General features: G+C 54.0%; 1 protein-coding gene across 2 annotated transcripts; it reads left to right on the top strand.

The window, feature by feature from the left end:
• Positions 1–6,585: 6,585 nt before the first annotated feature.
• On the top strand, positions 6,586–16,420 carry LOC125916771 (RILP-like protein 1). 2 transcript variants are annotated; one of them, XM_049623066.1, is made up of 4 exons: positions 6,586–6,742; positions 7,116–7,187; positions 7,287–7,508; positions 16,015–16,420. In XM_049623066.1, the coding sequence occupies exons 1-4, from the start codon at positions 6,626–6,628 to the stop codon at positions 16,189–16,191; spliced, it is 588 nt and encodes a 195-aa protein (XP_049479023.1). In that variant the 5' UTR covers positions 6,586–6,625; the 3' UTR covers positions 16,192–16,420. The 2 variants fall into 2 exon arrangements, with proteins under 2 accessions (XP_049479023.1, XP_049479024.1); XM_049623067.1 differs by lacking the exon at positions 7,116–7,187 and having other exon boundaries at positions 6,590–6,742.
• The last annotated feature ends 46 nt before the right edge of the window (positions 16,421–16,466 follow it).

The raw sequence follows: 16,466 nt of genomic DNA, 5'->3' as shown, positions 1-16,466 counted from the left end.
TCTGTCTCAAAAACAAAACAGTAAAGTTCTAGGATATGATCAGGGGATTAGTAAAGCCATGTCCATGTGTGAGGGAGGGGAGACCAGCCCCAGCCCTGCAGATCCTGGCCCGCTGAGCCCCGGGAGATGCAAAGCAGACAGAGCATGGGAGGTACGAACCTGCTGCAGCCTGTGGACGTAAACGGCCGAGGACTGGACTCAGGTGGGGCCAAAGTTTGACTTCCCTCAAAAAATTGCCTACAGCCCGAGAGCTGAAGGCAGGAAATCTGCTTGGGCGTCTCAGTTAACATTGTCTGTCAAAGGAGACCTGAGCCTGAGCGGTTCCACAGCTGAGGCCCCCACGTCCAGCCTCAAGACTTGAGGACATTGATGGAGTTTTTCCCAATGTTTTACTTTCAGGAGAAAACAAAATGAAAAACAACTTTTTGAAGCAAAAATAAAATGCATGCATGTTATTATTATTTTTTTAATCAAACAGTGCAAAACTGTGGTGAAAACTCGATCTCCCTGCCACTGCTAATTCCTGTTCCCAAGCAGTCTGCCTGGAGGAAGCCCTGGAAAAACCCTTTACAGTCTTTCTGCAGATTTTCTGTGCGTGTTCAAGTGTCCATATTGACACCAATGCAGAAGGAAAACATCCCCTTGCACCCCCTCACAAATGGTAACTATTTCTAGATGTTTGGCGCCTTGGTTGTTGGGGTTTTTGGTTTTGTTTTACGTTTTTGTTTTGGAATAGTTTTAGATTTACAGAAAAGTTGCATAGTACAGAGAGTTCCCATAATGCCACTAAGAGTATCCCCCTAAGAGTGACGTCTTATGTCACCACGGTCATTGGTCACAACTAAGAAACCCACATTGGCATGTTACTATGAACTGTCCCACAGACTTTATCTGGATTTCACCAGGTTTTAGGTTAATGTCCTTTTCTTGCTCCAGCATCCAGCCCAGGATGCCATACTGGATACAGCGTACCTTGATTTTTCACTTAATATATCTTGCAGAATTTCCATATCCATACGGATCTGCTTCTTTGTTTTTTAAGAACGGCAAGGCAGTAGAGCAGAGGAGTTAAGACCGTGAACTCGGAAGCCAGACTGCCCGAGTCCAAACCTGAGCTCTACCGGATCTCACCTGTGGCCACGTTATCTGCCTTTACATAATTCGACTTCCTCATTTGTAAAATGTGAATATTATTATAAGGATTAAATGAGTTGCTGCATGTAAAAGGCTTGGCACGTAGGAAGCACCAGACAAACCTTTGCTGTGATTTGTTTTATAACTGCATTATTGAGCTATCGATTCACCCGTTTAGAACGTACAGGCCAGTGGCTCTTAGCCTATTCAGAATGTGCGGCCATCACTACAATTTAGGACATTTTCGTCACCTTAGAAGAAACACCAACCCCCTTCTCACCCCCAGCCGCAAGCAACCACTGATCTGCTTTCTGCCTCCGTAGATTTGCCTTTTCTGGACGCTTCATGTAAATGGAATCGATCGATAGGTGATCTCTTGTGTCTGGCTTCTTTCACTCAGCATGGTGACCTCAGGGTCCATCCACATGTAGCGGCTGTCCGTGCCTCACTCCTTTTTATGGCTGAGCGATACCCCACTGTACGGATAGGCCGCGTTTTCTGCTTATCCATTCATCTGTCGACGGACACTTGGGTTGTTTCCAGCTTTGGGCTGGTGTGAGTAGTGCTGCTGTGAACATTCCAGCACAAGTTTTTGTGCAGACGTGTGTTTTCAGTGCTTTGGGGTGTATACCTGGGAGTGGAATTGCTGGGCTGTGTGGTAACTACGTTGAGGTCATTGAAGAGCCCTCAGCTGCCTTTCTGTCTGGGACCTCTGCGGGTGACCCGGGAGCTCCCTTGCCTGCCCCAGTGATGCTACAGAGGCATCTGGGGCCTCAGGCCGTGGCCGTGAACGCCCGGGGCGGCTGCTCCTGTGCACATCATCACATCTGTCCGCTCTGAGTGGGAGAGCTTTGCCTCAGCTCTCTCTCCAGACCCCTGTGGGCTTAGCCCCCACGGGCACCATCTGAGACGCCCTTCATTGGCATCTAGCGTGGGTCCGACTCCCAAAGGGTTAGCTCGGGGAGGCTTGGGTTTTCCACTCAGCACAACCCCCACCTGAGTGGAGAGACCGGGCAGATGCCAGGCATGCCTTTCACGGTTATTTTTATTTTGCACGGGAAACCATGGGAACACAGCACGGACAAAAGCATTTCTGCCACCTGTGAGAGGAACAGACGTTGGGCAGAGGGGTCCCTGCGGGGAGGCGGAGCCCGTGACGTTCGACCTGTGTGCCAGGTGCTCCTTGAGATGTGGGGCAAGGCCCAGGGGCTGAGTGAGGATTTGAGGGTGCCGCTGTGAGGTGTGGGGCGAGTGGGCCAGGAGAGCCTGTGTAGACGAGCTCACCCTGCATATGCAACAGTGCTTACTAGACGAACATGGGGCACAGGGCACTGTCTGCCGTCTCCTGCTCCCTGGAAGTCTCCAGATTAAAGAGCACATCCCTGCCCCTTGTTTTTGGAAATCCTTTTTGTCGGCTGGAGGGCAACGAGAAAAACTGCTTGTTAGGGATGTCTGGGTGGCTCATTCGGTTGAGCATCAGGTCGTGATCTCCCGGTTCATGAGTTCAAACCACACGTTGGGCTCTGTGCTGACAGCTCAGAGCCTGGAGCCTGCGTCGGAGTCTGTGTCTCCCTCTCTCTCTCCCTCTCTGCCCCTCCCCCGCTCACACTCTGTCTTTCCGTCTCTAAAAAATAAACATTAAAAAAATTTTTTTTAAAAGAAAAACTACTTGTTAGCATATGCGGAAATGAATTGCAGGTCTCAAAGCCATTGGACTAGGGAGGTGTGGGGGGCGGGGGTAGGGATGTGCTCAAGGGTCTGGAAAAAATTCTTGGGCTCTGGCCAAACAACTCCGTAACCAGGAGAGGAGGAAAACCGACCACAGAGCCATTTTCTGAAGAGCAGCCTAGAACAGCAGTGCCCCTCGCCCCCCCCCCCCCCCCCGCCATAATATAAGGCATCGTGTTCTCAGAGACTGCCGGGTAGAGTTCAGAGCCCAGCCCCACCCTTACCAACCGGGGCACCGGGGAAGGGCACCTACCGTTCCCATCCTCAGATTCCTTACCTGTGAAATGGGAACAGCGGCTCCCGGCTCCTGGGATTGGTGAGAAGGAAGTGTGTAGAGCATCAGACTTGGAGCTGCCCAGTAAAAGATGTCCCTGAGGGCGATTAGGTTGATCTGGTCCTACCAGCCGAGCCTTACGTGGAGGCTGAGAGTGACTGGTATGAATTTTAGCTCGGTAAAGACTCGGCTGTGCACCCTCTCTGGGCCTTTCCGCATAAGCCTGCCAGAGCGGTTGAGTTTCCTGGGGTTCCTGTAGCAAAGCACCGTGAACTGGGGCGCTGAGAACAATGGAAATGCGTCCTCTCACAGATCTGGAGGCCAGGAGTCCAGAGTCAAGGTGTGGGAACCTCGTTCCGCTGCTGGAGGCCACCAGCGTGCCTTGGCTTGTGGCCACGTCCCTCCAGCCTCTCCACTGTCACGGGGTCTGAGTGTCTGTGTCAGAAGCCCCGTCTCCTTTCCCTTCCAAGGGTTCCGGTGCTAAGATTTAGGGCCCCCCTCGTGTGGCGTGACCTCGTCTTCATCAGTTGCATCTGTAGAGACTTTTTTTTTTTTTTAACGTTTATTCATTTTTGAGAGACAGAGACAGAGAGTGAGCAGGGGAGGGTCAGAGAGAGAGACAGACACAGAATCTGAAACAGGCTCCAGGCTCTGAGCTGTCAGCACAGAGCCCGACACGGGGCTCGAACTCACGGACCGTGAGATCGTGACCTGAGCCGAAGTCGGCCGCTCAACCGACTGGGCCACCCAGGCGCCCCTGTAGAGACTCTTTTCACGGAAGACCACATTCTGAGGTTCCGGATGGACAGAGGTTGGTGGGGGGGGGGGTGCTCTTCTAGCCCGTACGCTTGCCGATAACGTCAGGAGCTTGGGCCACGGGAGGCCGGCAGGATGGCAGCGTGGGCTCTGCCCCCACGATCGCCTGACTGTGTCAACCAGGTGCCACTAACTGGGTGCCACCAACTAGCTGTGTGGCCCTGCATAAGTTAAGTAGCCATCGTGTACCTCAGGCTTCTTCTGCCGTAACAACGAGGAGAACAGGAATTCTACTTCGTAAGGTTTTCCCAGGATGAAATGAGCTCCAAGTACAGTTTCGATCAGGTTTTTCCAGAAGGAGACTCTGAGATGAGAATTCCTGTGCAGGTGATTTTATTTATTTATTTTTTAAGTATTCATTTATTTTTCAGAGAGAGAGAGAGAGAGGCTGAGCATGAGCGGGGGAGGGACAGAGAGAGTAGGAGACACGGAATCCGAAGCAGGCTCCAGGCTCTGAGCTGTCAGCACAGAGCCCGACGCAGGGCTTGAACTCACAATATGCAAGATCATGACCTGAACTGAAGTCAGACACTTAACCAACTGAGCTACCCAGGCGCCCCCCCCCTTTTGTAAATCTTTATTGTTCATTTATTATTTTTTAGAGAGAGAGAGAGTGTGAGCAGGGAGGGGCAGAGAGAGAGGGAGACATGGGATCCAAAGCAGGCTCTAGGAAGGCAGCGTGGCATCTTGGAGAGGACATGGGACTCAGAGTCAGAAAACCGGGGTTGGAGCCCTGGCTCTGCCAGGGCTTGGCTGCGCGACATTGAACAAGTCTGTCTCCGGGCCTCAGTTTTCCGTATGTGTAAGATGGGACTGATGTTAAAAACAACAACAGTGATAATAATACCCACTTCTGGAAATAACACTGAAATCGGTTAAGGATATAAAGCGGTTTGTCCTTAGTGGGCTTGGTGGGAGTGAGTCGTGCTTTGGGCATGAGGGGGGCAGCGGGGGAGGAGTCCCGACCGCATCAGCCTGGAGCGTCTACCCCGTGGGAAGCCCTAGAATACAGAGACAGTTGAGGCAGGATGGCTGCCCTCCAGGACGTCCGCATTGTGACTGTTACAGAAAGTCTCACGTTGTTCAGGAGCAAGGCCCAGGTCTTACCTGGGTTTGTGGCCCCCGCAACATCGCACAAATGCCCGTTCTAGACGCACAAATGCCTGTTCATGGTGTTGACCACCTGCTTGGGCATATCCAGGACAGGAGAGGGGAGATTCTCAGCGGGAAAGACTCAGATGGAATGAAGCAGGTTGGAGGAGGGAATCATGTAGGGAGACAAAGGGAGAATGTTTCTCTCTTGTTAGTCTGTGGTTGAGGCTGACCACCACTGCTCCTGGGAAGCAAGGATTAGCTGTCAGCCCCAGTGCTTGTAGGAGGCTGAATAATGGTCCCCAAAATAACAGGTCCTGATCCCTGGAATCTGTGGATGTTACCTCGTAGGGGAAAATATTTACAGTTGCGGGACGCCTGGGTGGCTCAGTCGGTTAAGCAGCTTGCCTTCCGCTCAGGTGGTGATCTCCCAGTTCGTGAGTTCGAGCCTTATATCCGGCTCTCTGCTGTCAGTGTGGACCCCGCTTCAGATCCTCTGTCCCTCCCCTCTCTGTACCTGCTCTGCTCACCCTCTCTGTCAAAAATAAATAAGCTTAAAAAAAAATCTTTACAGATGCGATTTTGTTTAAGATCCTGAGAGGGGGAGGGGTGCCTGGGTGGCTCAGTCCGTTAAGCGTCCGACTAGCTCAGGTCAGGATCTCATGGTTTGTGAGTTCGAACCCCACGGCAGGCTCTGTGCTAACAGCTCAGAGCCTGGAGCCTGCTTCGGATTCTGTGTCTCCCTCTCTCTCTGCTCCTCCCCTGTTCATGCTGTGTCTCTCTCTCAAAAATAACTAAACATTAAAAAAAATTAAAAAAAAAAAAAAAGATCTTGAGAGGGGAGGTTATCCTGAATTATTCAGGTGGGCCCTAAATGCGATCAAAGTGTCCTTATTATAAGAGCGGGGCAGAGAGGTCTGACACAGACAGAAGAGGAGGAGGCCCTGTGACCACGGAGGCAGAAACCAGAGTGACGTGGCCACAAGCCCAGGGACACTGGGAGCCACCAGAAGCTAGAAGAGAGAAGGGACTCATTCTCCCCTAGAGCCTCCGGAGGGAGCACAGCCCTGGCGACATCTTGACTTTGGACTGATTTTAAACTTCTGCCTTCTAGAACTGTGAGAAAATAAATTTCTGATGCTTCAGGCTGTCCGATTTTGTCACTCGCATTGCAGCGGCCACCCGTCCCCACGGTTCATGAACGCCCTAGATCGCTTAGCAAGCACCTGCTGTGTGCCAGGCACCGTGCTAGCCGAGGGAATACGCAGTGAACAGGGCAGGCAAGGCCCTGCCTCCCGGGGCCGACTGTATGCTTCGGGGGGCCGGGGGCCGGGGGCGGCAGGAACAGACAGCGCCCCTTGGCTCTGTCTCCCACGCTTCCTGTGTATTGGCCGAATCAGTCCTCACAGCGGCCGAGTGGGGTAGGTACTATGTTTCCCATTTTGTGGATGTGCAAACTGAGGCACAGAGAGGCTAGCCCGAAGCAGCGGCCGGGGCCCCGAGGCGGGATGAGCTCGGAGGGGACCGGGGACGGGGGGGACGCGGGGCTCACCCGCTGCCCTCGCCCGCCCCGCCGCAGGCATGTCGGAGCGCGAGCGGCAGGTGATGAAGAAGCTGAAGGAGGTGGTGGACAAGCAGCGGGACGAGATTCGCGCCAGGGACAGGGAGCTGGGTCTGAAGAACGAAGACGTGGAGGCCGTGAGTGGCAGCCCCGCCCCGTGCCCGCGGTCCCCTTGCCCCCTTCCGTCCTTCCGTGGGCTCTGGGCGGCGGGGTCCGGAAGCGGGGGCCGCGGGGCCGACCCCCGGCCGAGTGTGCGCTGCCCGCCCCGTGACCTTGCTACTCCCACGCCCCGGGGAGGTGCCGAGGCCCAGTCAGGCTTTGTTCTGGCCCCGACGCTCGTCGTGCCCCTCCGGGAGCAGGCCAGAAGGTCCGGGCTGCTCTAGAAACCCGGACGGCGTGTGCGCCGGAATTAGAAAAAGATGCCCCATTCTCAAGGCATGCTACCGCTGTCCGTTCGGAAGTCGTCGTGATACACTGACGACGAAACACTTCTCTTCCAACTGTCATCAGATTATCCTAGCGTTTCTGGCCTCAGCAGTTCTAAGAATACGAGCAGACTTCAAACAAAGCAAGATGTCTCCGGTGCGAATGGCACGCCTGTAGGCGATTTGCCCTCGTGCGGTGCACCGCATGAGCCACTGCCCGTGGCGGCCCCATAAACAGGCCTTCCTCTTTCTCCAGCTGCAGCAGCAGCAGACGCGGCTGATGAAGATCAACCACGACCTCCGGCACCGCGTCACAGTGGTGGAGGCCCAGGGGAAGGCCCTGATTGAACAGAAGGTGGAACTAGAGGCAGATCTGCAAACCAAGGAACAGGAGATGGGCAGCCTGCGGGCAGAGCTGGGGAAGCTGCGAGAGAGGCTGCAGGGTGAACTCAGCCAGAATGGAGAGGAGGAGCCCGAGGTAAGTGGGAAGCCAGCCACCGAAGCCAAGTGGGAAGGTAGGTCTGGGAGCCGGCTCGAGGTGGGCAAGACTGCCTGCTTTTTCCCATTACCCTTAGGGGAAGTGGGAGGAGCCTGAGGGGGGAGCTATAGCGTGCGGCTGGCTAACAACGCGGACTCTAGAGCTGGTCCGACTCGCTCCGAATCTAGCCTGTTACTACCTCCCTGACCTTGGATAAATTACTTAGACTTTCCGTGCCTCAGTTTCCTCACGTCTAAAATGGGAACAATAACAGTCTAGCCCCAGGTCATCGTGACAATCAAGTGAGTTAGTTCATTTACAGTTGGCTGTTGTTATTGATTACCATGATCGTCTGGAGGAGTCAAAAAGGCTTTTTCTGAGGAGGTGATCAAGGGGCGCCTGGGTGGCTCAGTCAGTTAAGCGTCCGGCTCTTGATTTCGGCTCAGGTCATGATCTCACAGTTTGTGAGATTGAGCCCCGAGTTGGCCTCTGTGCTGACATCTCGGAGCCTGCTTGGGATTCTCTTTGTCCCTCTCTCTCTCCCCCTCCCCCACTCGTTCTCTCTTTCTCTCTCAAAATAAATAAGTAAGCGTTTTTTAAAAAGGTAATCAAAAGAAGGAGAGAGTAAACAGTGAAGGGGGAGTGAGTTCCAGGCAGGGGAGTGGCACACGCAAAGGCCCTGTGGCAGGAGAAATTGCAGTGCAATCAGGGGAGCCTAAGAAGACAAGGGTGGCTGGTACGCAGTGTGAGGGGGGAGGCAGAAGGCCTGAGTGAGGTCAGACAGATGGGCACGGGCTGGTGCTGCAGGCCAGGGAGGCCACAGGGTGGGGTTTGGTCTTCTACCTGAGAGCACTGTGCTGAGTACTGTGGAGGTTCAAAGAGCTTACTGTCCAGTGCAGGAGACAGACTTGGACACCCACAGCCACTTAAGGTGGGAGGGGATTATCTTCGTGGTAAGAGATTGTCTTCTGGGTTCCCTTGAGGCAGAGCTTGAGAAAAGGAAAATGGGCAGGAGGTTTACCTGGGAGGTGACCCCAGAGATCAGGGGCAAGAGACGGGGAAGAAGGAAAAGTGGATTCAGGGGTGTTACTGCAGTGGGAGCTCAGTCCTGCTGGGACCTCTGAGAAACACACAGAAGCGTCTTTCTGGGGGAGAAAGGCTTGGAACGTTCATCCACACGCACCCGCCCCCAGTGAGCTGGTGGCCTCTGGGGGTGTTATGTCCCCGACATTCCCGGGCAGAACTTACAGAGCAGATCTCAGGGCAGAAATGGAAAGGTGTGCGATGTGTGCCTGGGGCTGGGGGGGCAGGGGGGCTTTTTCCACGGCTGGAACTACACCACAGCTACACCTAAAATCTGGACACGGGGCACCAGAGGGGTCTGCCCCAGAGAGGTGCCCCCGGGGGGTGTACCAGGAACACAGAGATGGGGCAGTTAATCCTGACGGGGGTGGCGCACAGTTTCATGGAGGAGGTGTCCCTTCAGCTGGATGTCAGTGTTGACAGTGCTAAGATTTTTTTTTCATGTCTGTTCCTTATTTTGGGACAGAGAGAGACAGAGCATGAACGGGCGAGGGGCAGAGAGAGAGGGAGACGCAGAATCGGAAACAGGCTCCAGGCTCCGAGCCATCAGCCCAGAGCCTGACGCGGGGCTCGAACTCACGGACCGCGAGATCGTGACCTGGCTGAAGTCGGACGCTTAACCGACTGCGCCACCCAGGCGCCCCGACAGTGCTAAGATTTTGATAGGTAGTTGTGGAAGGTGGACGTGCTGCTTCAGAAAAACAGTGGACTGTTCTGGAAGGGCTCGGGGCTTACTCTTTCTTCCAGCAAATATGTACTGACTGTTTCAGGTTTGCAGACACTGTGCTAGTTTCCTGGGTTACAGGTAGGGGAGGGAAGACAGAGGAGCCCACAATCAGGTTGGCTGAAATGCCAGCACGGTCGTTAGATATCTCGTGAGTTCAGGCCAGACACTTCTAGATTCTCTGAAGCACAGGCACCTGGGATACAGTTAGGGAGGTTAGGGAAAGAGGCCTTAAAAGGGAGAGGTTAGGGCTTGCTTTTTGGCTAAAAGTGACAGAAGCCTAAATTAAAGTGGTTTAAGGAATAAAAAAACAAAAAGAGGAATTTTGGGTTGTATAGCTAAAAGCTTTGAGTTAATGATGGCTTCAGGTATAGCTGGTTCCAGGGGCCCAAATGATGTTATCAGATCTCTCAGCTTTGCTTTCCTCTGTGTCGGTGTCGTTCTCAAGTCGGCTCTTGCCATATAGTGGCCCCTGGTACTCTACCAGTATACCAACCCCAGTGAAAAGAAATTGCCTCTTTCCCAAATTCCCAGCCAGTCTCAGGAAACCCTCTCCTCGGCCCATCGCTGAACCAGTCATTGTGGCCTGAGGCCCGGAATATGCATGGGGTGTCTGTTCCTGAGTCACATGGCTACGCCACGCGGTGCCCATCCATGCCGCACGCACCGGAGGTGGGCAGGGGGAGTTTCTCCAGAGGACAGCGGCAAGGACCCAGCCCAGACAAGTATGGAAACGGGTGGCAGGGCAGAGACGGCAGCCGTCGTCTACAGCACCGGAAGTCGGAGCCCAGAAGGCCACACACAAGACTCTGAGCAGTGGGGACTGTGGCGCCCCCCACGGGGTTCAGCAGGGGAGGAGTGGCATCAGCTCGGAGTCTATGGAGGGCTCTTGGGAGGGGAAGGAGCTGAAGGCAGACATGGCTGTTGGGAGCCCTTTGCAGTGGTCCAGACAAGACAGGCGAGGTCTGTGCCAAATCTATGGCAGTGGGATGGGTGAGGAGGAGACAGATGCCAGAAATAACCACGAGGCGCAGCTGAGGGCAGTCACCCCCCCCTCCTCCCCTGGTGTCCCTCTTCCAGCCCCCTGTGCCCCATGAGAACTCAGGCCCGGCTCCTCCTGGGAAGGCGGGGCTTGCCGCAAACCCAGGTCCCGGGGACACCACCCCAGCCGCGAGGCGCCGAGCCCTGCTCCGCATCTATTTAGCGACAGGACAGGGACATGCCACGTCTCCTTGGCCCAACTGCCTGTCCGTTTCAGTTTCCCCTGCTGGCACCAAGCGGGTGGGACAGAAGTGGAGTAAAATCAGGTGGCAGTTATGACTAAGCCGCTGGGCTGCTTTGCGGAGTCTGTTCCCAAACTCGGGGCGTCCTTGCTGAGTTTGACTCCCTCCCTCGGAGCTGAGTAGGGTTCAAGATACTTGTCACTCACACAGGGAAGCTGCGGGTTGTGGTGGCTTTCCCCCTGCTGCCGTGGGATCTGGGGCCCATCCATCTCTTTGGGGCTCAGTTTCCTATCTGAAAAATGAGGGGAATGAGCTTGAGGCCGTGGGGTCAGAGGAGGGCACGGTGGATCCTCCGTGGAGAAGCGAGCACAGTGCAGGTTTTCAAGTCATTGAGACAAGTCTTACGGGATAGCTAGGATGATGCCTAGGGAGGAACGTGGGCCAGGGCACTCCAGGCAGGAGAAAGAAGACGAGCCAGACTGGAGAAGGAACAGGTGCAGCTGGAGTGGTGGGCTGGTCCTGGCATAGGATCGGTGAGAGGAGATGGGAGCTATAGAGGGATCCAGAGGTGGGGAGGAATCAGTTCTCATCAATGCCTTGGTTACTCCGGTTCTCCCCCTCGATTCATGCGATCCTTTCTGAGCTACATCACTGTCTTTCACTGTGACCACCGGTAAATAAGCCTCCTTACATGTTTTTATAACATAGTTATTGAGATATTCACATACAATTCAGCCACTTAAAGTATACAGTTCAGGGGCGCCTGGGTGGCGCAGTCGGTTAAGCGTCCGACTTCAGCCAGGTCACGATCTCGTGGTCCGTGAGTTCGAGCCCCGCGTCAGGCTCTGGGCTGATGGCTCGGAGCCTGGAGCCTGTTTCCGATCCTGTGTCTCCCTCTCTCTCTCTGCCCCTCCCCCGTTCATGCTCTGTCTCTCTCTGTCCCAAAAATAAATAAAAAACGTTGAAAAAAAAATTAAAAAAAAAAAAAAAAGTATACAGTTCAACAGGTTTTACTATGTTCACTCTATTGTACGACCATCTCCACGATCTAGAGCATTTCCATCACTCCCCAAAGAAACCCCGTACCCATTAGTAGCCACTCCCCATCTCTGCCTCCCCCAGCCCCTGGCCACAATGAATCTATTTTCTGCCTCTGGATCTGCCTGTTTGCGGACATTTCAGGGACGTGGAATCACGTAACACGTGGTCCTGACTGGCTCCCTCACTCAGCATGTTTTCTAGCTTGTCCGGTTTCTCATGTTTTCACTGGAGGCTTTTCTACCTTTCATAGGTAGACATAGAACCCTCTAGAAAATGATTTGGTGGGCTCCCTATCTAAAGGATTTCATCTAAAATCATAAGAAAATTGTGAAGCTAGTAGTTACCTACTTGATGTCTCTGCCTTACAAATTCTGTTATCTTAATAAATGTTTGTTTATTTAAGTGCTCAGGGAAAGCAGACAGGGGCCTGATGGCTGGTGTGTGAAGCTGGGTTTTCTGGCTGAATGCATGCATGGTGGGCCTGGAGTTACTGAAGGTGACCAGGGCAGAGTCACCCCCCGTTGCTGGGCCAGGAGCTGAGGGAGCATAGTGGCCTTGATGTGCCCAGGTCGGGGGAGAGGGGCCAGGGGGCCGGGCCTCAGGACGCAGGGCCCTGGTGGAGGATGTGGCCTTCCTTAAGCCAGTCTGGCCCCGCTGCTTGTCAGCTGGCTTCTGGGGCCTCCGTGGGGACAGCTGGGGCCTCAGGGCATCTCCTTCAAGCTGTGCCCAGAGTGCCTCCGGGGACTAGCGGACAGTCCTCGATAACCCCAGCCACCTCTGGTCCCTCATGGAGTAAACTTAGAAGACCCATCGGCGATGGGCCTGATTTCCACGGTGGGAAGAGCCTTCGCGGTCTCTCTCGGGACAGGCCAGTCCTGGGCTGCTCGAGGCGCTCCATTGGCACCTGCTGGGCCTCCGGAAGAGCAGGAGCCCCACACTCTCCCTCTTCTGCACTTCAGGCAACGGTCCCAGAAGTCGGGACTTTTTTGCAAACCTGTCTGGGAATCCCCCGAGCTCTAGGGCATGAGGTTGCTGCTCTGATTAAAGAAACATCCCTTCCCCAGAGAAAAAGAACACAGGTCTGAGGAAGCCTTTCCGTTTCTTGGGTGCTTACAGCCCACGGGGGTGGGTGGGAACCTGCTGGGTCCGGAGAGCATGTGTTCTGGGGAATCTCCGGTCTCCAGTGCCTGGGCGGAAACAGAGCTTAGACATATTACTGGATTATCAAGGGCTAGATGGGGAAATGAAGGTCCAGAGGGGATCAGGCAGCTTGCCCAAAGGCCTCTTGGGAAGTGAGGATTTGGGAACCCTCGTGAAGGGCTTTTCACCTTCCCCAGGAGGTGTGGATCCCTGCCAGACGGCCCCTCTCAGAGACACAGAGAGGCACAGACTTGCCCCAGTGAATGGCAGGGCCTGAGTTATCTGGGAAGGGAGAGGCTGGAGGGAGTGCTTGAGCCTGAAATTTGGGTCCACGGCAGGGGCTGCCTGTGCCTATGGGGTCCAGGCACAGAGGAACGGGGGGTGGGGGGGGGCGGGAACAGACACGGAAAGAACATATAAAAGGCAATAGCTGCTATGTAGCACCAGCCCAGTGTTGCCGTGTGGACCCAGTGTAACCCAGTCTTCCAATATTTCTTCCAAAAGGAAGCTCAAGACCCAAATAGTGTGAAATCTCCCGATATAAAACGGTTGGGAGGGGCGCCTGGGTGGCTCAGTCGGTTGAACATCCAGCTTCGGCTCAGGTCATGATCTCGCAGTCTGTGGGTTTGGGCCCGCATTGGGCTTTTTGCTGACAGCTCAGAGCCTGGAGACTGCTTCCAATTCTGTGTCTCCCTCTCTCTTGCCCCTCCCCCACTCACACTCACTCGCTCGCTCTCTCTCTCAAAAATAAACATTAAAAAAATTTTTTTTAATAAAAAAAAAAACTGTTGGGAACTAATTCCAAAGAGTTTTAGAACACAGTGAAGGCCACACAAAATGTTGGGGGGAGGGCTGGGGGGACACCCAGACTTCCTGGTAAACTCCTACACATTCGTCAAGACCCCATGCACAGAGACTACCTCTGCAGTAATGTCTTCCATGATGCTTCCCAGTTAAGAGTTTGATGTCCTTGCACCTCTTATTATAGGACTTTGTAAGTTTCTGTCTATGTGTATCTTCCCTCCAACCCCAGCTGACTCATCTCACTAGCTCAGTGCCCAGCAGGCACACAGGTGATGCTCAATAAATGCTGAATGTTTATTGAGACATCCAGTATTTATCGAGATCCCAATTATTTATTCAATGTTTATTACAGACATCCAAAGATGCTCTGTGCTTAACCTGGGCAGGAGAAGGGGATCGGCATTAGTGAGTGCCTACTGCATACAAGGCACTTGCCATGCATGGTCTTGGGTGGAGGACACTGTCCAACTGTGTGGCTTTGTAGGAGGCAGACGCTGAAGATGTCCCCTGAGGACACAGCCCACCTGAAGGTGTGGCATCAGCAGATACCTAGAGAACCTTCTTGGGACGTGAAGTCGTCCGTACTTGTGGGACGACTCCATTGCCCAGAGGGCTTGGGGACGGCATATTTCCATCTTCTGCTGGAGCCAGGTGCCTCCCCTGCTCCGTGCTGACTCCTGGTCAGACCCACTTCCCCCACCTGTGCCTGCTGGGTGACTCTCTGTCACTTGATCTGCCCTGCTGAGTGGTGTCTCCTTTCAAGTGTCCTTTCCCAGAACAGCCTGTGCTGACAGTCCCAGGATGGAGGCATCTCAGCTCTGCCTCCTGGGGTCCTTCAGCCTGCTGGCCTTCTGTCATCGTCTGGGTCGGCATGCATTTCCTCCTATGCTGCTGTGGGATTTATTTTGGGCAGGGGGGGGTGGTGTCTCTGTTTCAACCCCACTTTCCCCTGTTCCAGAGCTTCCCTGCTGTGGTCCTGAACTTTTGTCCACTCCTTCTAGTTGATGATGGGATATTGGCGGTTCAAGGGTGTCACAAACCCCTGCAGATTTGGCCAGCTGCCTCGGAGGCAGTTTGCAAAACCTTCCTTGCTATCAAAAAAAAGGAGAAAGACACACTTGTTGGCGAGGATGTGGAGACTGTGGAACCCTCCTACGCTGCTGACGGAACGTAGAGTGGGGCAGCTGCTGTAGGAAACAGTTAAACAGAGAGAGACCGTGTGACCCAGCAGCTCCTCCCCTAGGTATCCCCCCGGAGGAATTGAAAACGGGTTGAGACAAATCCTCGTACACAGATGTTCGTGGCAGCACTGTTCACAATAGCCTAAAGGTAGAAACAACCGAAATGCCCTTCAGTGGGTAATAGGATAAACAAAACATGGCATATCCATACGCGGAATAGTATTCAGCCATGAAAAGGCACGAAGCACTGACCTGCTACAGCATGGATGACCCTGGAAAACACGACGCTAACCGAAAGAAGCCAGACACAAAAGGAAACATACTGTTTGACTCCATTTATTCGAAATGTCCAGAAAGGGCAAATCCACGGACACGGAAAACAGACAGTGGTCGCCAGGGTCTGGAGGGAGGAGGGCTGGGGAGTGACGGCTAGTGGGTATGGAGTTTCCTTTGGGGTGATGAACATGTTGTGGAACTAGACAGAGGTGCTGACTGCACAACACCGTGAATGTACTAAGTGCCACCGAAGTGTATTTTTAATGGTCAGTTTTATATTAAGTGTCTCTTACCAGTTGTGTTGTTTTGTTTTAAAAACCTTCTTGCTGTGAGAAAGAAGGATGGAGGGAGGATGGGGTTAGGGTCTGGCCCGAAGCAGGTGACTTAGCACGCTCCGGTCCATCTGAGGGACCTGCGTGGAAAGAGAAATGCCCCGCCCGCGCACACCTGCTGTGATGTCACCTGCCTCTTGCCCCGGGCTCCCTCTGATCCCTCAGCCACTGGAGATGACGGGGCTTGACCAGAAGTCCAGGAACAAATGGGAAAACGTGTACGACTCAATGTTAAATGAAAAGGGAAGAGAAAACTGGGCATAGGCTCTGATTTTAACAACTTTGGCCACATTAGCAAAGGTCTTCGTAGCAACGGTCTTAGTAAGAATACGAGGAGAGAATATGGGACAAGGAAAGCAGATCTGTGAGGGCGGCAGCATTTGGGGCGTGCTGTTTCTTCCCCTTGGACGCCTTTTAGTGGTGTTGGTAATAACCCCCTGAGTCAGGTGGGGAGGCACCAGGACGGCAGGGCTGGCTGCTGAGAAGGCGAACAATGAACAGGTGGCCGCTGGCTTTCGTCTCCACCGCGATGCTGACTGCACAGAACGTGAGCAGAGGCCGCCTGCGGGTTCTTAAAATAGCGCCCTTGGCAAGCTGCGAGGCCCCGGGAGGGTGGGAGATTCGGGCTCCGGCAGGATGCGGGGTGGGTGCTGATGCTGGTGGCCGCCAGGAATTCATTAGCAGCGTCTCTGCCTCCTCCAGACGGAGCCGGGCGGAGAGGAGTGTGTCTCAGAGGCGGAGAAGATGGCCATGGATCTCAAGGACCCCAACCGCCCCCGCTTCACCCTGCAGGAGCTGCGGGACGTCCTGCACGAGAGGAACGAACTCAAGTCCAAGGTGTTTTTGTTGCAGGAGGAGCTGGCGTACTATAAGAGGTGAGCGTCCCCGGGAGCGCCAGGGCTGGCTCCTTGCTGGGGTTGTGCGGAGTTTGGGAAGGACAAGGACTGCATCTGTCTCCGTTCCGGGGACCCTGTCTGGAAGCGCTTAACGCACAAGTTCACGATCCCTTTCTGAAACTCTTGGGCCCAGGTGCGTTTTCTAATTCAGCACTTCCCAGCTGTTAGAAAGGAATATATAACACACACCACCAGCGAGTCCTGCGGCAGCCCCCCCCAAGTCAAACACGCTAATATTTTTGTGGCCAAGATGTGACT

Source organism: Panthera uncia, unplaced genomic scaffold (genome assembly GCF_023721935.1).
Source record: "Panthera uncia isolate 11264 unplaced genomic scaffold, Puncia_PCG_1.0 HiC_scaffold_1120, whole genome shotgun sequence".
Taxonomy (NCBI): Eukaryota; Metazoa; Chordata; class Mammalia; order Carnivora; family Felidae; genus Panthera; species Panthera uncia.
Note: the sequence above shows the minus strand (reverse complement) of the source record. Positions and strands in the feature narration are given on the sequence as shown.